The sequence below is a fragment of the Notolabrus celidotus genome, chromosome 18 (genome assembly GCF_009762535.1).
Source record: "Notolabrus celidotus isolate fNotCel1 chromosome 18, fNotCel1.pri, whole genome shotgun sequence".
In the NCBI taxonomy this organism is placed as follows: Eukaryota; Metazoa; Chordata; class Actinopteri; order Labriformes; family Labridae; genus Notolabrus; species Notolabrus celidotus.
In genome coordinates, this window is record NC_048289.1 from 30,915,665 (window position 1) to 30,939,824 (window position 24,160).

Below are 24,160 nucleotides of genomic sequence, written 5' to 3' on the forward strand. Positions count from 1 at the left end.
CAGAGCTGGCCTTCTTCACCAGTCTGTTCAGCTTCTTCCTGTCAGCAGCAGAGATGCTGCTTCCCCAGCAGACCACTCCAAAGAAGACGGCTGATTCCATCATTCAGATAATAGGGAATGCCTGTTATTAGTTTTTTTATTTTCTTTATTTTTTTTCACATTTTTTATTTTTTATCTAACCATCCTGTGAAATCCTTGATGTTAGTCTAGACTTAAAATTATGTTTTAAAATATAGTACTTCTGCTTGATCCTTTTAAATGTATTTGTCTTTTTGTTATCTGAAACTACAATACAAAAATCAACAAAAAGTATGGAAGCCCTAAAAGGACATGATTAAATACATTTTATTAAGAACTTGGGATTCATACTCTGTAATGTAGTTTTGATGAAAGTTGTGCTCAAGGTTTGGTTCTTATTACTCAAGGCGAACACCTTTAACCTAAGCTCTGTTTCCTCGAGGTAATGAGAATAATAAGTCAGGGTACGATATCTGATTTATTGAATGAATGATTTATTATATCTGAACAATGATTTAGAGACTCATTATCATACAGAATCAAGGATGCAGGTTGAACAGTTTTTTAAACCAGACAGAAAAACTAGATGAATAGAAGATTTATTCAAAAAAGAAACACTTCAATGTCTAAATATGAACAGAATGAAAAACAACTGATGATGATGATGATGATGATGATGATGATGATGATGATGAAGACAATGCAGATGAGAGGATGATGAAGTCACAAACAAAAACAATATCTGACTGATGAATGAAGGATGAAAGAGGAAGGAGGATGGGATGAAATATTAATGACAACACAAGCGAGCTGAAGTATTTAGCTTTGACAAACAACAAACAAACAAACAAACAGGTGAGTGAAAATATGAAAACAGAACATGCAAACAAGAGAGAAGTGAAAATAAGAAGGTATGATGAGTTTCTGCCTCTTCAGCTGACACAAGTTTTCACTACGGGCAAATGGTTGATGATATTCTGTGCTGCAGAGTGAGATACTGGTATGTTTCAAAAAGGACGTCTCTGTTGAGTCTCTCTGATTCATGCTTTTCATGCAAATATCTCCCCATAAAAACAGAGTTATACGTATTATAAATGTTACATTTTAAAGGAAGAATACGTGATAAATTGACAATGCATGTATCTTTAGTTAAAACAGATAAAATAGAGATGTCTGACAGTGTTTTTTGGATGTTTTCTCACTCAAATGTTGCACTCAGTAACAGCAGGCTGTCGTCCTCTCTCTACAGAATGCAGGTTTTATATTTTGCATGATCAGCTTTGATGAAAAAGCCTCTGCATGGGATTGTAACTTGAACTTAGTGTGAAGTAAGGTGCCTTGCTTGTTTCAGAATAAAAAAGAAGAAATGTTTAAAAAGGAAGAAAGAAAAGAAAAGAAGAGGAGAATTGTCTGAGAGAATGAAATCAGTGCATCGTGAGTATGAGCAGAAGTTTTGCATGAAAAGTAGAATTGTAGAAGTGTTTTTTTTTCATGTTTTGTGTTGATTCCAGTTCATTATGTTGTTTTATTTAAAGTGTGTTCATTTAAAGCGTTGACATGGAGCCTGAGGCAGATGACGTGACGTGTCGGGATGTGGTCTGTAATCCTCAGAGGACTGCAGGGTGGAGCAGGGCGGCTCAGATGATACCATACTGAGCCAGCTCATGCAGCTCCAGGTGATTGAAGGCCTCCCAGGGACAGATGACCGTGATGTCTGCAGAAAGAAAAACACTTCCATATGAGCATGTCAGGAGGACCCTGCAGATCTTAAAACCTCACCTTATACATTTAAATCTGAGCTCACCTGTGCCTAAGCCCTCCATCCCGGGGATATCATCACCAAACCCCTGGATTCCCTTCTTCGGGGGTTTGCTCTTGAACTGGCGGGTCTGCCTCTGCTTGAACTTGGGCGGGCCTTTGCGTGGGGTGGCGGGGCCGCCGGTGACCCGAGTGGCCGACTTGATCTCAATTTTGTGCGGCTCCAGATTCATCCTGAGCTGTTACGATAGCTGTTGGTGGAGACACCTCTCTGTTGTAGTCCTCCCAATGATGTCTTTTGTGATGCTCGTCAAAGCCAAGACGAATAACTGGATAGATGTGACAATAAATTGCATTTCTGGTCACTTGAGAATGTCATAATTATTGTCATGTTAAAAGAATGCATAAGACTGATACAAAATAAGAACTTTATAGATAAAAACATCAAAACTAAAGTCGCAGCAGAGAATCTAAGAGGCTCTGTTCAAACAAAGGTTTCATGCAGCAGCCTCTGTCACCTCTGACTGACTTTACAGACCTTAATCCTCTTACTGCTCCGAACAACACCCTGCTGGATTTACACTCATATTCCCCTCTGATGGACTACCTGGCAGCCTGCTCAGCAAGGACGACCCAATTTACCCATAATCCCCGGCTCGAGTTAATAAGTTCTCTCCCCTCTCTTATTTAAGCCAACTGTCCACGTGTAATCTCATTAGAGCAAGGACAACACGGCAGATCTGCTGAGCAGGCACAGAGGGTCTGAGCGATCAATCCGATCAGTGACAAAGAGAAGTACAGACTCGGATCCTGGAGGTTTGAGCATCACTTGATTCAGACAAAAACCTGGTTCATGAAAAGATACGAGAGAGTAATCTACTCAGTCTACATGTAGCCTCATTTAGAAGGTTTATTCTCACTCCTGCAGGATATCTGGTGTTTTCATGTCCGTTAAGTGACCGATGGATCTGCTCCAAATATCATAAACTCTAGAAGTTGCATTTAGTTTCTCAAAAACATGATTTAATCCTCTTTTTAACGGCACCAAAAACAAAAGTTTGCAGGCCAAAGCGAGCCATTTTTAAGCTCAAAGACCAAGAGATATGTTATTCACAGCTGATCAAAATGATCTGTCTTTGTATTTCTGAAGATAAATTATTTTTTGGAGTCACTGAATCTGGAAGAAATGTGTTTTCTCAGTTCTTCACCAAAAGTTAGATTTGTGCATCCTGATTTATACACATTAAAATAAACTTCCCAGAGCTGACTGTCATTTACCACCATTGCATTTCCTCCATCTGACTCCGTGCATGGATGTAAGTTCAGGTAAGATTGCTTCAGTCAGAAAACATAATGAAGTAGGATCCACAACATCCCCTGGCATCCATGCATCTCCGGAATGGCAGCATCAATCATCCCCTCTTTCAAATTGTTGCCCTCCACTGTAATACATCCAGAGTGTCACAGCTCTCTCTCTCTCTGTGTGTAGAGGTGTAGGTGATGTAGTGGAGCTTCTACTCACCTGCTGCAGGGTGAAGGACAGCCAGACGTCTGGATGAGTGAGTGAGGGCCCCTCTTATATTCTGAGCTCCTGCAGAAGATTACAAACGCAGCGCCCGCCTGCTCTGATGTCAACAGTTTACATGCAGAGGGTCAGAGAGGTGAGGGTGTACAGGAGAGGGACAGAACTCGCTTCCTTTCTTTGATTATATTTCTAGTTAGCTCTCACTGCTACAGTGTTTAACCAGCCGGAGCACTCAGGATCAACCTGGCTGGAGTAACAATACCTGATCTTAATTGAAGAGATATAGAAGCTCCTTATTTTCGGAGAGACCCTGGAGAGGACTGTGGCTGCCTCTGCAGCTTTATCCAGCGGCAAACACTTTATGTTGTTGTTTGAGAAAGAAGCCAAAATGTGTCATCATCCAGAGAACAAAACTTTATGAAGATGTCAAATGTGTTTGATCCTCAGTTTGAGTTTTCATCAGAAGAGGATGAAAAACTCTCCTAACTGGAGTCGTCTGGTCCTGGATGATCAAAACAGCTTTTCTTTTTCAAAGAATTACTGTGTCTGACATTGCACTCCGCCTCTGGGACTTTCTTCATCCTCCTCATAATCTTCCCTGCTGTGACTGCTCAATGACCACCTCAATGAGTTCTACCTCCTCCATGTCATCAGTGATCATCACATCGTCCCTGGGAGGGAGCAGTCTTTCCAGCTGGAACATGAGATGTTTCTCTGTTCAGATCATCCAAACCCAGAAACAAAGTTGTAACTCATGCATTTTAAGTCACAAGTCTTAAATTTATTTTCCGTGCATATTCCTGCCAATAGGGTGCTCATAGGAAGGAGATCTGGTCAGAATCTGAAATGATTCTCAGGTATTTCTCAAGTGTTGTGACTCCTTTTGAGCTCAGGTGGAGAAATCAGGGAGCTCTCTCAATTGTCTCAATCTAACCTCATCCATTTGTTTTTGTCAGACTCAGTTTTTGTGTCTCAAGTTGAGCTCAGATGGAGCAAACAAAGAGCCTGAGCTCATCTTTTCATCAACATTTATAGTGCCCTGCAAAATTAAGATTTCAATGTAATTGTCCACAAACTTACAATCCTCATTAAAACATTTGAACCACTTCAAGATCAGCTATTTAGATGTGGAATGATCTCTTCTTTGACTTCACACTATGGTCCTTCCTTTACAAGTCTGTTTGGAACAAAACAACTTCACAAAGATTTAGTGGATTTGAGAGAAACTGCAAAAGATAGAGATTTCATCTCTGGTATGACCGACCATTTATTTAGAATATGGGCCGCAAAAAGGGCTGACCAGATTTAGCCAGATTATTACAATTAAAGGGGTTGATTGGCAGAAGCGCTGGTCGCTAATAAGACTCATGTCAAGGTCTCAACTATTTCTCCTAGTGAATTTTAGGAGAAACTAATGAGAAACAAATGAGAACTATTTGAAACTTGAATGAGGCTGAAGTGAGAATCTCAATTTTGTCTCCAGAGGCTTAGAAGAGAAAGCCTTAGGCAGTAAAATTTTCCTCTGGGTGATCTTATGCAGCGATAAATGTCCTCAACACTCTGGTTCCACTCTTCTTCAGTTTGTTTTGGTCTGCTTTGTTTGAGAGAGAGCAGCCTGTAAGCTTTCAGAAGACACAAGAGTGATGCTGCAGACAAAAGGATACCTGATACAGTAGGGAGTCTGCTGATGCACCAACAGGAAGTGTCCTGAAAGGCTCGCTCGCTCCGTTATGTAACCGTCTCTGCACCTGCTTCACTTCATGCACGTTTCTGAGTAATCATCTGCAGAGAGAACGGCCTGCATCAATCCAACACCCAGAATCAACCGGCTAATCTTCTGAGCTTTTTTTTTTACCTTGAAGAGATACTTGTAGGATTAAGTTTTACAAATCTATAAAGTCTCAAAGATTCAGATAAGAGTGATCAGAATCAGATATCCTGATTTAAGCTCTCTCAGGAGGTGATGCAAACGTTAACCCTGAGTCTCAGTTTGACCTCTGAGCTCAGTTAAAGCTCAACATCCAGGAGTATGATGCCTCACAGAGTGACGCCATGTCATCAGTTTCTCCATCATGTCAGATCTTCTGTTCCTGATCAGTGAAACGTCTCACTCCTAATCCTCTACATGACCAGGATCAGAGAATAACTGCAGGCTGGAGCTGTTCACTGACACGGTGTTATCAGTACGTCACCGTTACAGGACCGCCGGGAGATCAGATCAGGGTCACTGTCTCAGAAACTGGTCCTGTGAGACGGAGAGGCTGACAGGCAGCTGGATGAGCTCACCTCAGATGACTGGAGGACGTCACTCTGATCCATCAGACCATTACTTCTTCTAAATAATAAAGACAGTGACATTAAAATTATATTATTGTAGATTTAAAAGATTTGTAGATTTAGATTCTTATCTTTCAATCAGAGATTATTCTTTTTTCTGTAGCACAGCATCTGCATTCAAGGAAGACCATGTTCTGTTGTTGTGGTTACAGTTGTTGGTTATAAATGCATTGTTTATTTATTCATTTTATGTATTTATTTTTATCATAATTTTTTTTTTACCTTTCTGTTTTTATTTATTTATTTATTTAATATAAAATTATGTATTTTAATTTTAATTATCATTTTTACCTTTCTTATTTATTAATTTCTTCTTTTGTAATATCAATTTATTTATTTTATTCCATTATTCTTTTTATTTGCTTATTTTCTATTTTAAATTATTACATTTTTTATAATTTATTTTCTTTAATCAATTGATTTATTCACTTATATTCTTATTTATCTTTACTTTCAATTAATTTGCCATATATGTCTGGGAATTGCATGCCTTTTAAAATATACATATTTTTAATTTTGTAATAAAAAATATACATGTATAATGTGTTTACGCATTTGCACTATTTCATGGACAATGTTAAGTGCCTTAATCTAAATTTTATCTTCTATTATTTTTTTGTACTCCCTGATGTATTGATTTTATTTTATTTTTTTATTTTTCCTTAAAAAAATATATAATTGCATGAATTGTGTAAGTTGATATTTTGTATATGATGTGTAAAAATTCAAATAAACAGACATTTTTTAACATAAATATAAATAAATAAATATATAAATATATATATAAAGAAAGAAAGAAAGAAAGAAAGAAAGAAAGAAAGAAAGAAAGAAAGAAAGAAAGAAAGAAAGAGTTCAACTTTTTGAACACGGTGAAATATTAAGTCTTATTTCAGTCATCTGTATGAAAACTGTTTCTTTCTTATAATATCAAAATAAAAACATTCTGATCCCTTAAACCTCCTGTTATGTTGCAGGTCAAATTGACCCATTTTAAAGTTCAAAAATCTAAAAAGAAATGAATAAAATGAAAGAAATTCTAAATCACTATAATGTAAAACTATTGTATTTATATTAATGTCTTTCCAATGAGTGAGTTATCCTCATTGAACCATGATCTGTGAGGATTAAAGAACACCAATGCACTGAATATTGATTTCAAAGGTTAGTAATGAAGTCAATAATGAGATTAAAATGATATTTATTGGGATTGTTTTGGGTTCTGAACCTTTTGGATAATTAAATATTCCCCAGGTCAAGTTGACCCAGGAACATTATTGCTGTTCCTGAGAAACAAACATAACAAGGGGGTAAAAACAATTTGAAAAAGGAGCCTGCTGCATGTTGGATAAACTCTATGAAATAAACTTGTTCAGAGCATCATAAGGAGCAGGGAGGCGTGTGTGTCTGGCGCCCTCTAGTGGCCGATCTTTGTGCTCAATGTTTGAAAAGAAGACCAGCGTTCACGTTTATCTGAAATCACTTTTATTCAACAAACAAACTTCACAATAAAATTTAAATACATATTAAACTCTTAAATATGATGACTCATAAAAATATACTTTAGAGCAGTGTTTTTCAACCTTTTTTGAGCCAAGGCACATTTCATACATTAAAAAAAAGTCCAGAGTCACACCACCGACCAAAAGTTTACAAAATGACACATTTAGTCTCTTAATATATGAACCTGTTTATCTGAGAGAGGGACTTTGGCTGCTTCTTTAACTGTGTCAGGGCACAGCATCTTATTTACATGATCTTTGCATGTAGCGTTAATGTCTCTGTCACAGTGTGTGGCTTTTGGATTTGGCTATGAGTTCAGCTTCTAAGTAGCTAGCTTTGAGAACTCTCACAGACAAGTTGATTTTTCCAAGGCCCATATCACGCTCTTCATCCGGGTTAGAATTTAGTCCAGGGCTCAGTTTGGAGTTTTCCTTTTTGAATATTTACCCATCGCTGTTGTCACATACACCTCTCACATGCATCATTAATTCTATAGTCTTAAATTAACACGGTCATTAGTGTGCTTTACTGCCACCCAGTGGATGGGTAGTGCAGGTCAGTACATGGACGAGTATTGAATTACTCTGCCAGTCACTACACTGCTGCTACACAGACGCACTACATGGTAAATTATTTGCAGCATATGAATAATTGTTTTTTGGACTATTGAAGTGAAATTGGAAAATGTCCCACGGCACACCTGACGATCTGTCACGGCACACTAGTGTTCCACGGCACAGTGGTTGAAAATCACTGCTTTAGAGCGTGAATTCAAGCTTCAGACAGAAAATAAAACTAAAGTGCAAATCTGATTAAAGCTACAGGAACGTGACGATGAATCAGAAGATCGTAACAGAAGGTGACTAAAAGAAATGTTTTTCTTTAACATAATTCAAGTCATGACTCAAATGATAAACACAATGAGCGACACCAGTGCAGATAGATTCGACATGCATCCCTCCTTTTCTATCAGACATTGAGCCTTCATTTCCAACAAACACACTGCACCTTCAGTCGCCTGCTTCAAACTGAGAGCTCCTCTGAGTAAAATAAACTGAAGGCCAACACTTCCACAATTAAATATCTGAAAACTATTGATACAACAGACGGCACAGAGGACGTCCTGAGTCAACAGCTACCTTTCCTTTTCATTGGAGAGTGTGTTTGTGTTCTGAAATGCTGTGCAGACATGAACTGTGCGACTCAGAGGAGGAGGAGGATGAAGATGTGAGATAAGAGCTCAGTCAGTCAGTGTGTTGAGGAAATGTTCAGTCACTTCTTGTTTAACAGTCTGATCTCCATCTTCAGATAAGTCTTAAGGTTCTCATCGAGGACGTTCTCCTCGATGGCAGCGAGCGCCCGGTCCCCTCCGTCCGTGTAATACTCCAGCAGCTGCTCCGCATGTTCGATCCACACACAGTTATGACAGCCGCTCATGCAGCAGTGTGAGGGAGAAGGGGGCGGACCCTGCTCAGGAGTCCACGTGGAGGGGAGGCGGTCAGTAGTGTCAGTGGTGTCAGTGGTGTCGGTGAGCGTGGGGAGAGGGGGCGGCTCTGGTCCGGTAGAGACGAGTCTAAAGGGACAGCTGTGAGGAACTCTCCTCCAGGACTGCAGAGAGGAGGGATGGAGTGGGTGTCTCAGGTTCAGCAGGGAGAGGATGCACAGCTGAGGAAGAGAGGAGAGGATGATGGAATCATTAATCATGATTAATCATTTCTGGGAGTTTATTTCATTGATGGGCTGAACTTAAGATAAGATAAGATAAGATATACTTTATTGATCCTCCATTGGGGGAAATTCTTCTGTTACTTATTTCAGATACAGGGAGGGAACTGCTTACATTAGTGTCATGATAAAACATGATACATAAATGAAATGTGACAGGAAGTGAAACTTTAATCGAGCCTTTTCTGGCGAACTATTTGACTTGGAAAATAAAAACAGATTAAAATAACAAACTTCTGTCATTAAAGGGAGGTAACAAAATCTGTTTCCCACCAACTTTTATATCACGCCTCCTTTTTAACAATGCATTAGAGCTGTGAGGTCTCTGTGTTTGTCTGTCCTGTTCTGTGGTTTGCTTTTATTTGAATTATTTTGTGTTTAAATTCATGTGGTTTTTATTATAATTATGTATTTGTATTTTTTACAGTGTTTTAAATTATTTTTAAAGTGTCTTTATTTTTATTTTTGTTATTCATTTATATTTTTGCAGTGTCTCAATTGTATTGTAGGTGTCTTGTGAGTTTTATTATTATTATTATTTATTTCTATTTTTTTTAAAAAGTGTTTTAAATTATTTTTAAAGTATCTTGTGTTTTTTTTTGTATATTTTGCAGTGTCTTAATTTTATTTTAAGAGTCTTGTGCGTTTTATTAATATAATTATATTATTATAATTATTTATTTGTATTATTTTTAAAGTGTTTTAAATTATTTTTAAAGTGTCTCTAGTTTTTATTTTTGTTTTTTTTGCAGTGCCTTAATTTTATTTTAAGTGTCTTGCGCATTATATTATTATATTTATTATTTATTTGTATTATTTCAGTGTTCTGAATTATTTTTAAAATGTCTTTTGTTTTTTATTTTTTATCATTTATTTATATTTTTGCAGATTCTTAATTATATTTTAAATGTCTTGTGTAATATATTATTAGTATTTTTCTTTTACATTCTGCATGTTTTAATTTATTTTAAACTTTATGGTTATATTTAAATGTGCTGTATACAGACAGTGGATTCACATGTCCTAACTTGAGGAGCCTTTTCTGCAAAACCAGCACTTTACAAGGTTTATTTACCTTTTAGTGCTTCACTGCTTTTCCTTTAAATGCGTGATTTTAACATAACCTATGTTTGTTTTGTTCTTTTGAAACTTTGGGGACACTAGTTATGATCATTGAACATTAAGTTAAAAAACAAACGACTGAAATGTTTTCCTTATCACTGGAAAACACCTCAATGTCCTAATACAGGCATCGAAAGAGCATGGATGTGAATGCAGCAATGTTGCATGATGAGCAGGAGGCCCAGGTACTAACAGCTAAATGTCATTTATTAGTTATTTTAAAGCAAAATATGTGACTAGAACTTAGTCTTTGATGTAAGCATGGACCAAATTATCAAATCATATGACTAATAACTCTCCTACATGAGTTTACTGAGAAGTTAGTCGAGTGTTTTATACCCTAACTTTGCTAAACTTCCTAAAACTCGACCCGAAATGAATCAAATCCCTTCTTCTTAAACAGAGGAAACATGGTTTAAGTTCAGGAAACCCCTCTGATGTTTTCACTAAAGAAATGTGTTTTCAAAGTCATCCTGTCAGCTCTGTTTGTGTTTCTCCTCCGTTAGCTTAGCCACCAACCTTAGGTAGAGACAGCGACGACCTCACCGCGTGGACACCAAAACACGACATGGTGGAAGTCACGTGCAGTTTGACTTCATCTATCTTTATAACTCATCCTCTTTTCTCTACTTCTCTTTAAATCACTCCTTCTTAGAGGTCGTGTCCATGTTTAGAGGCTGCTTTGCTCCCCAAGCTAGCTGCTTCACTTCCTGTTGCCTTCAACTTTGACCCTTGGTGTGATTTGTAAACAGACACGCTGATTGGACGACAGAGAATGAAGTGTCTAATCAGATTGGGGCTCTCCCAGGATTGGACCAATGGAAAGCGGAGAAAAGCTTGTGGGCGGGTCTAATCAATCTGGATGCAATACTATGATCTGACCAGCAGGTGTCAGTATTTCATCATTATATTAAATCAGAGAACAATAACAAGAGATGTAAGAGCAAAAATAAATACAAATAAATGACAAATAATTGAATGAATTGGTTACAAATAAAATAAAATAAAATAAAATACAATAAAATAAAATAAAATAAAATGAAATTAAAAAAAGTAAAATAAAAAAAAGTAAAATAAATAAAATAAATAAAATAAAATAAAGTAAAAGTAAATTAATAAATAAAAAACAAACACATTTTTTATCCTGATTTTTTAGGAATAAAATCACATATAACTGATTTGCGTGTCTATGTAATGAATGTTTGAGCTGCAATAAAAAAAAACTTTCGATGTACCTCTGATTTGATTCTGCAAAGGTACATGAGAGGCTGCTTTCTTAAAAAGTTGACCTTATTTTTGAATACTTATCTTTAATTCATCTTTCATCCAATGGACAGCGGAGAAAAGCTTGTGGGTTGGTCCAATCGACCTGGATGCATTCCTACCATCTGTCCAGCAGGTCACAGTATTTCACCAACATGGGAAGATTCAACGTAAGGAATGAGGTTTATACGAGTGACACACCCCTGAAATAATAAGATGCACACAGTGTAAAAAGTACTCATTATGATGTAATAAATAATTGAGTAATTATAACCTGCCCAGCCTTATTACATCTCAGGGACTGACTGTTATTGCTTTGTTATAAAAACTATCCAGAGTTAGTAAAAGAGCAGGTCAGGGCTGTATCATTTACAGAGACACAACATGAAACCACCAAGAGTGAACACAGTGACAGTTACAAAGAGCAGAAACCTCAGAACCAGACTCAAGTTGAGATTTATTTCTCTGAGACAGAAAGTCCTTTTTGCAGTTTTAATCCACTTGTTCCCTGAACAGCTGTTTCTGACACTTCCAGTCTGATTTAAGACATGCATCTAATTATTTCAGGCTTAAAACAATCTCAGAAAATTTTCTAATTTGTTTGTTTTTCTGGACAAAAATGACACAACTTCTCCCCTGACACCATGAAGCATCCAAGCCCAAAGATTAGAAATACATATTCTAATTGAACTCTTTAGCCTCCTGCAGGAGCCTCTCATGCTACAGGAACAGGTGCTTTTGACAGCGTCAGCCTGCAGACAGAAGAGGCTCCACTGTCAAGTTCGTACAACAGATTCTGACAAGTCACCAACAGACGCCTGCTGCTTTCTGTAAAGACTTCAATGCCCTTTAGTATCATGCATAATAACTTCCACAGGACGTATAACAGGACATTTAGGACCCAGACTTCTTGTATCTGAATAATAACAGACTTGAAAATGACTTCTGACTATAAAGAACGATGACTAAGTCCCACCTGCAGGAGAGGAAAGCAATATAAGATTAATATCCGCCGCTGAGAAAGCTGGAGTCATATTTTTGTTACATAATTTAAGCAGACGGTATAACTGAAGTCTGAGAGATGTGCTCTCCTCCAGCGTCTGTCCCTGAACAGACTTGATGAAGAAGAGAGAGAGAGAGTTAGAGAGAGACATAATAAAGGAAACTTCTCTTATTAAGGAAAGTGAACCCTTCTTTCATGTGTTTCCTCTGTGATTTCTCTCTGTCTTAACTATTTGACCTGTCCACTGATGCATGAGGAGATCTCTGTGTGTGTGTGTGTGTGTGTGTGTGTGTGTGTGTGTGTGTGTGTGTGTGTGTGTGTGTGTGTGTGTGTCTGTGTGTGTGTGTTTAGTATATAAAGAAGAAGGATTGCGAGTCTCAGGTCCCCACAGACTCCAATGTTTGCAAGCCCGATCCATGGTAACGCGTTGTGGAAACAGAGCAGCTGCTCGGCCTGGCATGAGATACCAGGTGTGTGGTGGGGCATGTTATCTCACCAGAGGCCCCCCGATCACAACGTGACTTTATTCCAAGGAGAGGTTCTCCCTCGGTCTCCGTCGTGCTTCACAGAAACTCCAGGCTTTATTCAGCCACATAAAGCCGACCGCACTGAAAAGGGCTGCTGCTTTCATCCCGACAGAGCAAACACTCTCTGCAGAGTAACAAACAGACTGATGGTGGGAGCTGTGTGCACAGGGAGGAGAAGGAACACAGACTTCAGTGTTTAAAGAGCTTCAATGATTCAGTCTCAGTCTCATGATAATGGTTTCATCTGCATCGTCATGAATGCCGGTCTGAAGAGGACGTCGTCGTCATTAGGTGTGCTCCATGTTTCATATTTCTCTCTAAGTGCTCAAACAACAGAAAAGACTTCACTCTACTCATGAGATTACTTCATAAAGTCCACATAGTGAAGCTGCAGCATGGATCAGTCCTGTCCCTGAGTGATCCAGCTTCCTGCAGCAGTCCAAAGACATGCTTGTAGAGTAAGTGGTGACACCAAACGTCTGAGAGTGTGCATGGATGGTTGTGCTCCTCGTTGCATTCATTTGCATCCGTGATGAAAGATCTCTCAATCCCTCAAAAAGGAGGCAAGGATGGAGGAGAGAGGACGCTTCTGGAGGAGCTCAGAGTGAAGATAGAAGCTTTTAGAGTACTAATCATCTAGGATACACACTCTAGATGTATATGTGTCTATGTGAGACTTTTAAATAACTTAGATATCCACCTTTATATAAATAGTTTTTTAAAGAAGGGTTCCCTGGATGTTTCTACCTGTTGGTTTGACAGAACATCTTCAGTTCTGATGTAGGATTTCTCATCTAGCAAATAGGGATGGGCATTTCAAGCCTAAATACAATTCGATAGTTGGTGTCATTGGATCACCAACTTCCTGACGGACAGGAGACAGCAGGTGAGACCGGGGAGCACCAAATCCAGCACCCGGACCATCAGCACTGGCGCCCCACAGGGATGTGTTCTCTCCCCACTGCTCTTCTCCCTCTACACCAATGACTGCACCTCAGGGGACCCCTCGGTGAAACTCCTGAAGTTCGCAGACGACACCACCGTCATCGGTCTCATCCAGGACGGAGACGAGTCTGCTTACAGACAGGAGGTGGAACAGCTGGCTCTCTGGTGTAGTCAGAACCATCTGGAGCTGAACCCGCTCAAGACGGTAGAGATGACAGTGGACTTCAGGAGAAGCCCCCCCCCACTCCCCCCCCTCACCATCCTGAACAGAACTGTGTCTACTAGCAAATACACCTCACTTCCCTTCGTCTCTCTCTTTGAATTCCTCCCCCGAGGAAACGACATAAGCAAAGGAAGCAAGGAGACACATTAGTTGATGATGAAAAACATGCAGATTGTTGCAAAACCAAAATAATAGACTGAGAGATCTAAACCGCCCTGAGTAACTGTTCAGAAACAAAGAGCTGAGGGTCGGCTCTCTGCAGATGTGACACCAGGAGGAACCTCTTCTGCATACTTAACGAGCAGAGCAGCTCATATCCAAATACGTGGTGTTGCAGAGACCGCATGCCGTGCTTTATGATGGGCCGAGCGTCCGCTCTCTGCACCTTGCTTTAATTCCCAGAGGAAAATTTTACTGCTCAAGGCTTTCTCTTCTAAGTCACGGGAGACAAAATTGAGATTTTCACTTCAGCCTCATTCAAGTTTCAAATTGTTCTCATTCGTTTCTCTTTAGTGTCTCCTAAAATTCACTAGGAGAAATAGTTGAGACCATGACATGAGTCTTATTTGAGACTTAAATGAGAGATCTCATTAATTTTCTTCTCTTTTTTTAAAATATATATTTGGCCTTTATATGACAGGACAGCTGAAGAGAGACAGGAAATGTGGGCAGTAGTGAGCGGGGGAAGACATGCAGGAAATGGTCGACCGGCCGGGAATCGAGCAGGCGACCCTGCGATGAGGACTGTAGCCTCTGTATGTGGGGCGCTTAGACCGCTAGGCCACCAGCGCCCCAAAAGAATCCACCCCTTTAATTGTAATAGTCTGGATAAATCTGGTCAGCCCTTTTGCGGCCCATATTTTAAATAAATGGTCGGTCATACCTGGGATGAAATCTCTATCTTTTGCAATTTCTCTCAAATCCACTAAATCTTTGTGAAGTTGTTTTTTTTCTCAAACAGACTTGTAAAGGAAGGACCAGACTGTGAAGTCAAAGAAGAGATCATGTGACATCTAAATAGCTGATCTTGAAGTGGTTCAAATGTTTTAACGAGAATTGTAAGTTTGTGGATAATTACATTGAAATGTTAATTTTGCAGGGCACTATAAATGTTGATGAAAAGATGAGCTCAGGCTCTTTCTTTGCTCCATCTGAGCTCAACTTGAGACACAAAAACTGAGTCTGACAAAAACAAATGGATGAGGTTAGATTGAGACAAGAACTCCCTGATTTCTCCACCTGAGCTCAAAAGGAGTCACAACACTTGAGAAATACCTGAGAATCATTTCAGATTCTGACCAGATCTCCTTTTGAACTGAAAGGGAGACTAAGCTGAGACTTTTTGCAACTTTTTTTCTGGAGGCAAGAATGAGAAACAGGAGACATAAGCTAGAGTCTCATTTTGCTTTCAAACAGATCTCATTGTTGTCTAGAAGACAGAAATGAAACACTTTTGAGATCTCCTCTCTAAATTTATTTTCCTCTGGGTTGTGACCTCTTGAGTTCGGATGTTGTTTGCAGCCGTGTTGGGTGTAGCTTTAACATCAGATTGGTGTGTTTTACGTCTCCTGCAGTTAATCTCACTGTGAAAAAACTTCTGCATGTCTCTCTGACCTTTAAACAATACAGCAGAGTAACCTGAGGACAGGATGAAGCAGCGTGGTTGAAGTTAAAGTTATCCAGTTGACACGGTGCTTCAGCATTCCTGCATGCACCTGCTGCAGCTCTGTCATGGTGCATGCACCATCTGCAGAGTTGCAGCAGGTCCCCATCCATCACAAGTCTGACACACATCAGACTCACATGCACACCTCCGGGAAATTTAGAGCCGCCATTAAACCCAACCAGCACGTCTTTGATCTCCGGAGAGAACCCAGGCGTGCACGAGGAGAACATGCAAACTCCAAGCTTCTCTTATGTTCAGCAGCTACAGTCGTTGATGCTTGAAGTTAGTTCACTAAGAAGGTGCATTCAGGTACTTGTCTCTGGAAAAATCGTCCTGCTACGTCTGGAATAACAGGGATGAGAGGTCAGTGACCCACACATCATATACTAAAAAACAAAACCACTGCTGGATGCATCTTTTTTTTTACATGTAGTCAATTGATCCATTATTGGTTAAAGAATCAACATAAAGTAACCCTGCTAATGTTAGACTTTTATGTGTATTAGAGTGTTTTAATGGTGGGGTGTTACCTTTTTGATTTGTGGTGCTTTACAGGGATTAAAGCAAACACATTCCCATGTGTCTTCCTATCACCAAACGTTTCCTTTGTACGTTGAATAAAAGAAAGTAGATAAAGCCGTGACTAAACTCAGCCCGTCACGGCTGAGATCATCCAACAATGTGCGCTATCTGCTTTGTAGGTCAGCTCAGAGAATCCGTTAAGTATGTCAGGTATGTGAGCGCCGTGAAGGCCGAGGGGTCCGTTTTCTCCAAGAATGCCACCAACAGTCCCCCAACCCCCCCTTTCCACCTCAGCCCCTCTGCTGGATTAGCTTTCCCTCAACACCTTTTCCTTTGGAGATCCTGGAGCCCGGCTTTACCTCCGCCAGGCGTTTCCTGAGGGGCCCTGCTTCGCCTGCAGGACGGATGAGGGGTAGATTAAGTCGGGCACATGACGAATACTTAAAGAAAAGACGCCCATGAGGCGACAGGACGCTATTTTTGATATAGTTTGATACTTTTGAAGCATTTCCCACGACCCTGAGGTCCCCGAAGGCCACACGAAGGGCTCCCATGGGCACTGGAGGAATTCCTGGAGGCCTTGAAGACATTTAAGGGTTTTTTATTGGATGGAAATCTGCAGGAAAATGGTGCATGATGAAGTTTGTTAGGATGTTAGTCCTGCAAAAAGCTTAGAGTGGATTCTTTAATATTTGCAGTTACAGTTTTGTTAAATATGGGAGGTATTTTCTATATTTTTTGGCGTCCTATTGGCTCATTGAAAAGTTGAAATAAAGGTTGATGTGTGCATATTAATGTGTAAAAGATTTGAATGATTTCTGATATGGAAAGCCTTCACAGCCACCAAAAGCTGCTAATCCTGGTCTGCAAACTCAAAAGGCCTTGCAGTATTTTTAACAACTTGTTGCACATTCTGCAGCTCCGTGTCATCGGACTATACATGGAAAAGGTTTTTCAGGAATGCAACCCAAACAAAGATAGAAAAGAGAATTTTAGAAATGCATCAAAGTCAAATATGTACTTGATGACCTTAAACCAGAGGCAGACTCCAGCAGGAGGTTTTCCTCCCAGCAGAGCGCTGTGCAGATCTGTGTTACCCAGCATCACGTAAGGTTCCTCTGATACAGCAGTGCAGCTTATTAGGAAGTTGTTTTTAGCTGCAGCTGTGTCAACAACAGTCTGGGCAAACAGCTTACCTCCAGTTCTTTAAACAGGAAAAAGCAGCAACAGCTTTCTCTCTGTTCCACTGCACCAGCTGCGTTCAAACGGGCCCCAAAAATATAACCTGATAAGTTAGCATCTCCTCTGTTTATGGATCTCCATCTCATCGTCAGGCAGTCTGTGCTGGAAAGGTAGCAGGGAGGTGTTTAGGTGCTCAGGTGTCCTTCCTCAAGGTCCTCCTGCCTCCCTCACAGCAGCAGCTTTGTCCCGAGCGCACAAAGACCTCACTGTTCATATCGGTGGAGTGGACGGCAGGCGTGTCGCTGCCCCTAAATGACAAGACAATGAACCATCTCAGATGGTAACCTGTCGGGATCAGCAGGAATTTGTTTATGTGTGTTCCTGGAGTGTGATAAGAAACTAGACGGGGTTTACCGGGAAAACAAACAGAACGTCAGACTGGAAAGAAATACTGTTTCCTACAGATTAGTATCTCTGTGTGTGTTTGAGGCTGAGAACAGGCGGTCTAGATTTTATGTGAATTGTGCAGGATAGAGGTGCTGGTTTAATTCCACCCCATGTATAGGGCGGCGGTGCCTTCATGTCCGAAAGCAACCAGGCTGAAGGATTCTGCTGTAGTAGATTAAACATGACATATGTCCTTCTCTGGGGTCCTTTCAGTGGAAAACACATTCAGGTTGTTCTTGTAGACGCCCCTCCAGTGAATTAAATGTAGAAAGAAATACACTTTCATGACTTTTTCACTGTAAAACGTAAAAAAGTGACCTCCAGATGTCCAGATGTTAATAATTGTGTGTTTTCCTTTCACATAATTCAGCTTCCACCACAACTGGTCACAAAAAATATCCACCATGATGCAGGGAAATAATTGTCTCTGCCTCTGCCTCAATCAATCAATCAATCAATCAATCAATCAATCAATCAATCAATCAATCAATCAATCAATCAATCAATCAATCAATCAATCAATCAATCAATCAATCAATCAATCAATCAATCAATCCACCTTTATTTGTATAGCGCCAAATCACAACAAACGTTATCTCAAGCCGCTTTTACAAACAGAGCAGGTCTAGACCACTCTATGTCAAATTATGAACAGAGACCCAACACCAAGACAGGATAAGACTCAGTCTGACCCCACCTTGATCCATCATGAGCATTACACCTCGCAGTATTTAGCTAGTTACAGTGGTGAGGAAAAACTTCCTTTAACAGGCAGAAACCTCCAGCAGGACCAGACTCATGTTAGACACACATCTGCTGAGACCGTGTTGGGTCTGGAAAGAGGAATAGAGGGGAGTAAGAGAGAGAGGTGATAGTGATGAGACGAGTAGTAGAAGCTGTTGCAGCTGGAGTCCAGATCGTCCGCAGCAGGAGGACGTCTATGGCAGCTCAGAGGAACCTACGAGACAAGGGAGCTCAGGGACTCCAGAAAGGTCTATGGTTAGTAACTTTAATGGGACAGGCAGAGTTAAAGTAAGTGATGAAGGGGTTTGGAGGGAAGGGGGTGAGCTAGGATCCCAGTGTGTCAGTGTCCCAGTTCCCCCGGCAGTCTAGGCCTATAGCAGCATGACAAAAGCTGGTCCAAGCCTGATCCAGCTCTGCCTCAATATATTTAAACCATAGACTATATAATAAATGGACGTAGTATCCGTGACGTCATCCATCTGTTTCTGAAGCACTGTTTTGAAGCCAATCGGCGGCGGCTGCCATATTGGAAAAAATGAACTCAACCTAACTTCATCCAAGCTAGTGTGAGGTAAAGAGGCCGGCCTTTAGCCTCTTTGCTAACAGCTACAGGGTGCCTGCCTGTCAATCAAGTCAGCCACGCCCTTATTTGGGCAAAACTCGTACATTTAACATCTTCAAAAATCACAGCTTCAGGGAATAATCTCACCACCCTTAGACTTTAAATGTGGCTCTGAAGGTTTGTTTGTTTGCAGATGATGGCAGCTTATATCCAGAACTGCGATCGTGGTGACCCTGAAGTAGAGGTGTTAATGGTCCTTGTAGTTTTTTGGCGTGGGCAGTAAAAATAGACTGTATAAATAATGGACGTAGTATCTGTGATGTCATCCATCTGGTTCTGAAGCCAATCGTCGGCGGCTGCCATATTGAAAATGCTGAACTCAACCTAACTGCTATCTAGCTAGTGTGAGGTAAAGAGGCGGGCCTTTAGCCTCTTTGCTAACAGCTACAGGGTGCCCGCCTGTCAATCAAGTCAGCCACGCCCTTATTTGGGCAAAACTCGTACGTTTAATATCTTAAAAATGAACGAGTTATAAATAATTCAGCACCGAGTGTGTGCTGATAGAGAAGTTAGCTATTCAGGCCTAAACTCATTTTTTGAACCAGGCTGTAAACATGTTTATTTCTGCTGTAAAGATTGTCTCTTTGAATGGGTGTGTATGTGGTTTATGGTGTTTCTGCAGCCAGCCTCTAGTGGACACTCAGTGAACTGCAGTTTTTAACACTTCTGCATGGGCTTCATATTTTAAGACCAGAGGTTACCGCTTGATTTAAATTTACCCTAAACTCTGACTACCAAGGGTTTGCTATCCTGATGCTGATAGAATTTCTCTCTCTCTCTCTCTCTCTCTCTCTCTCTCCCTCTCTGACCTCTCTCTCTCTCTCTCTGACCTCTCTCTCTCTCTCTCTCTCTCTCTCTCTGACCTCTCTCTCTCTCTCTCTGACCTCTCTCTCTCTCTCTCTCTCTCTCTCTGACCTCTCTCTCTCTCTGACCTCTCTCTCTCTCTCTCTCTCTCTCTCTCTCTCTCTCTCTCTCTCTCTCTCTCTCTCTCTCTCTCTCTCTCTCTGACCTCTCTCTCTCTGTATGTGGGAACTCATTTGAATGTGATTTGACATGAGATCCTGGAAGTGTCGTGCTGTCTCAAAACAGTAAATTTCCTGATTATCTTCTTATGGCATCAGGATGCTGAATGTCTGTGTTAGAGCTGATCATACTCATATTTTCAAATAGTGAGCTGATCCTTGTATATTGTAGCATTTAAAGCTCCAGTAAGGAGTTTATACTCATGCCTTTTTATGACCTATAAATGCAAAACAGACCATTTGCATTAAGACAAAGCATCTCTATGTGGTCTTTTTACATCCTGATATCACTCAGGTTAGGGTTAGCTCGCTATCATGTTACCAAAATGACTTTATTTTGACATTTTCACAGCAAAATCGCTCAAAGAAGTCATGCCTTTTGTTGCTATAATGGAGCAGGGTGAGATATGAGTTAGAGAAATAAGCTTCAAATGTCCCAGAAAAAATCTGCACAGAGTTTGGAGGTACTGCTTTGTCCACAGGGGGCGCCAAAATCAACACAGAAGTTCCTCACAGGAGCTTTAAGTTCCTGATTTTAGCTTCACAGATCCAAAGAAATTCAATCATCATGACTGTATTATTTCAAACATGGTGGTCTTGAAACAATCAGATAAAGGGGCGTTAAAATGCATGTTAGCACTGTAATCTTGCACTGAAAATAGCCCCTGAAATAGTTAAGCTAACATTATTCACATTATTAGCTGTCACCCCGATAAAGCAGCTACATGAGGGCTCTCTCTCTAAAGGGAAGCGAACTGTGTTCACTGTGTAGCATGAATGTGAGAATCAAGTCTCCCCTGACCTCTGTAATCTTCTGACCAAACTGTTCTCTGCTCAGTGTTTACCCTGTGAGCGGCTCGGTCTAACTCCTGGTAAATCATTCTTTAGTTTGCCCCCGAGGTCGCATGAAGGGACTGAAAATGAAGGGGTTCGAATGCATCACGTGTTTCAACGATCCATGTAAAGCTGCGCTGACCAATCAAAGGTCCAGGATGTAAATATTTCAGTCACAGCACACCTTGGCTGCTCAAACCTTTGCACGGTTTGGTGGCTCTGTGGATTGCAGCAGGATGTCGAGATGTTAATGAGCTACAGGATCAGTTTGCATGAAATAGTTTGAAGAGAAATAAGCATCACACGACCGACAAAGACAAACAGAGAAGTTGTAAATGTGTACCTCGGCTCCTGATGTGAACTCATCGGCGGTCAATGTTTGTTTAGGTTTGTTTAGGGCTTCCTACCTGGAGGGAGGAGGGTGTTACTTTCGGTTGCTCTGCTGAGTTTTCAGAGTGCCCAACATCAAGACCAGGATAAGATCCAGTCCCATCTTCCAGACAGGACTCAGTCTGATCTCATCTTAATCCACCATGAGCAGAGCACTTTGCAGCATTTAGCAAGTTACAGTGGCAAGGACAAACTTCCTTTAACAGGCAGAAACCTCCAGCAGGACCAGACTCATGTTAGACACACATCTGCTGAGACCGTGTTGGAGAGAGGATAGAGGGAGATGAGAGAGAGAGAGATGATAGTGGGGAGACGGATAGTAGTAGTTGTAGCAGCTGGAGTCTGGCACGTCCACAGCAGCAGAGATCCAGAGGAACCTACGAGACAAGGGAGCTCAGGGACTCCAGAAAGGTCTAAGAAAAGAGAGAAGAGAGGGAGACCAGAAGAAAGAAAAAGAGGAGAAGAAATGGTGAAGGAATGACAGAAGGAAAGAACGGGATGAGAAAAGGAGGCAGAAAGGATGAAGAAGCAAAGAGAGAAAGAAAGAAAGAAAGGAAGAAAGAAAGAAAGAAGGAAGGAATGAAAGAAGGAAGGAACGAAAGAAAGAAACAAAGAAAGAAGGAAGGAATGAAAGAAGGAAAGAAAGAAGGGTTGAAAGAAAGAAGGAAGGAAGGAAAGATGAAAGAAGGAAGGAATGAAAGAAAGAAAGAAAGAAGGAAGGAACGAAAGAAAGAAACAAAGAAAGAAGGAATGAATGAAAGAAGGAAAGAAAGAAGGGTTGAAAGAAAGAAGGAAGGAAGGAAAGAATGAAAGAAGGAAGGAACGAAAGAAAGAAGGAAGGAAGGAAAGAAAGAAAGAAGGAAGGAACGAAAGAAAGAAACTAAGAAAGAAGGAATGAAGGGATTAAAGAAAGGAAAGAATGAAAGAAGGAAAGAAAGAAGGGTTGAAAGAAAGAAGGAAGGAAGGAAAGAATGAAAGAAGGAAAGAAAGAAGGGTTGAAAGAAGGAAGGAAGGAAAGAAAGAAAAGATGAAAGAAGGAAGGAAAGAATGAAAGAAGGAAGGAACGAAAGAAAGAAAGAAGGAAGGAAGGAAAGAATGAAAGAGGAAGGAAGGAAAGAATGAAAGAAAGAAGGAAAGAAAGAAGAAAGAAAGAAAGAAAGAAAGAAAAGAAAGAAGAAAGAAAGAAGGAATAAAGAAAGAAAGGATGAATAACAGACCCCAAAAAAAGAATCTACAGCAGAGATCCAGAGGAACCTACGAGACAAGGGAGCTCAGGGACTCCAGAAAGGTCTATGGTTAGTAACTTTAACGGGACAGGAAGAGTTAAAGTGAGAGACAGGCAGAGAGAGGAGAGAGAGGGAAAGACAGGATCCCAGTGTGTCAGTCTAAGCCTATAGCCGCATAACTAAGACCTGGTCCAAGCCTGATCCAGCTCTAACTATAAGCTTTATCAAAAAGGAAAGTTTGAAGCCTACTCTTAAAAGTAGAGAGGGTGTCTGCCTCCCGGACCCTGACTGGTAGATGATTCCAAAGGCGAGGGGCCTGATAACTGAAGGCTCTACCTCCCATACTATTACTCAAGACTTTAGGCTCGATGAGCAGGCCTGCATGCTGGGAGCGGTGTAATAGGAGGTTGTTTTGCGTTCGTTATCTACCTCAAAGTGTGTTGTATATCACACAGTGATGCATCATATCATATCATAAACAACCTCCCTCTCTGTACTGAGCGAGGATCATTTACATGTAAGGCTCTGCAGCCTCTCCTCTTGTCATGTGGGTCACTGCAGTTCGTCTCTGAGCTCCGTCTCACTCTGTGTTTGTGTTTTCTAATTAACTGAACAAAGCGCTCGTCGTCTCAGATACCTGCTCTATCAGCAGCACGCCGCCTGCAAGCACCAATTAGCTCTCAGTGAGACATCTCTCACTCTCCTGACACCGCTGTTCCAGGAAGCCGAGGTCCCGCTGACGTTCCCCTGATCGCAGTGAATCATCCTCCTGTGAGCCGACTACACCCGACACTCTGCTTAGAGGCTGATGTAGACACAGGTCACAGTTTGGGCTCAGACATAGACAGTCCTGCATTTAGATGTTTGAGTTCTTCTCAGACAAACCACATTATCTTTACAGAATGTGTCAGACAGCAGGTTGGTGCACTTCCTGTTCCACCTTTCACTGCAGAGAAACTGTTTCCAATGTGGCACGACATTATTTCAAGCCTGCAGGTGATTATTTTGTTGATTGAGAGCATGATTAGAGCCTCCAATATTACAATATCCAAAGTCATGCAAATCTGAGAGTGAGTACAACACAAGCATTGATCTACACAGGAGGAAGCATCGTGAGTAGGAGCCACAAAGAGCTTCAAGTGCAATCAGATTCAGGTGCTGACACATGCACAAGATTTCAGAGATGCAGGTTTTCTCTTTCGTCCTCCACATCATCTTTAGCATGAAACTATAAAGTGCAGAGCTGTTGCAATGAGACTCTGCAGACCAGATGTAGTTGGGTCATCCATTCCACCGCTGAAGGACAACAGAGGAGAAGAGTCATCTCCTGTCTGCGTCCATCTCTTTCAGATTCAGTTGCCGAGACCCTCCCGGCTGGATTACTGCAATGGAGTCCTGTTCGGGGTACCCAGCAATGCCCTGGACACTTGGGGTGGGAATTGATAAGATTTTGTCAATGTCAATGCCATTGTCAATTCTGCTTATCAATCCTCATTCTCGGCCGCCTCAGTCCGGACGTGGTCCCTCGAGACTGGATGAAAAGACTTTGAATTTGGAGA

At 40.8% G+C, this 24,160-nt stretch overlaps 2 protein-coding genes across 2 annotated transcripts; both read right to left on the reverse strand.

Annotated features, from left to right (window-relative positions):
• Positions 1-1,484: 1,484 nt before the first annotated feature.
• On the reverse strand, positions 1,485-2,102 carry pde6gb (phosphodiesterase 6G, cGMP-specific, rod, gamma, paralog b). Its single transcript, XM_034708463.1, has 2 exons — positions 1,823-2,102; positions 1,485-1,732 (listed from the first exon to the last, which is right to left on the reverse strand). Exons 1-2 carry the CDS (start codon positions 2,007-2,009, stop codon positions 1,656-1,658), a joined length of 264 nt encoding a protein of 87 aa, XP_034564354.1. The 5' UTR covers positions 2,010-2,102; the 3' UTR covers positions 1,485-1,655.
• Positions 2,103-7,097: 4,995 nt separating this feature from the next.
• oxld1 (oxidoreductase-like domain containing 1) lies at positions 7,098-10,739 on the reverse strand. The gene is made up of 2 exons (XM_034708051.1): positions 10,505-10,739; positions 7,098-8,803 (listed from the first exon to the last, which is right to left on the reverse strand). Exons 1-2 carry the CDS (start codon positions 10,553-10,555, stop codon positions 8,411-8,413), a joined length of 444 nt encoding a protein of 147 aa, XP_034563942.1. The 5' UTR covers positions 10,556-10,739; the 3' UTR covers positions 7,098-8,410.
• Positions 10,740-24,160: the final 13,421 nt, after the last annotated feature.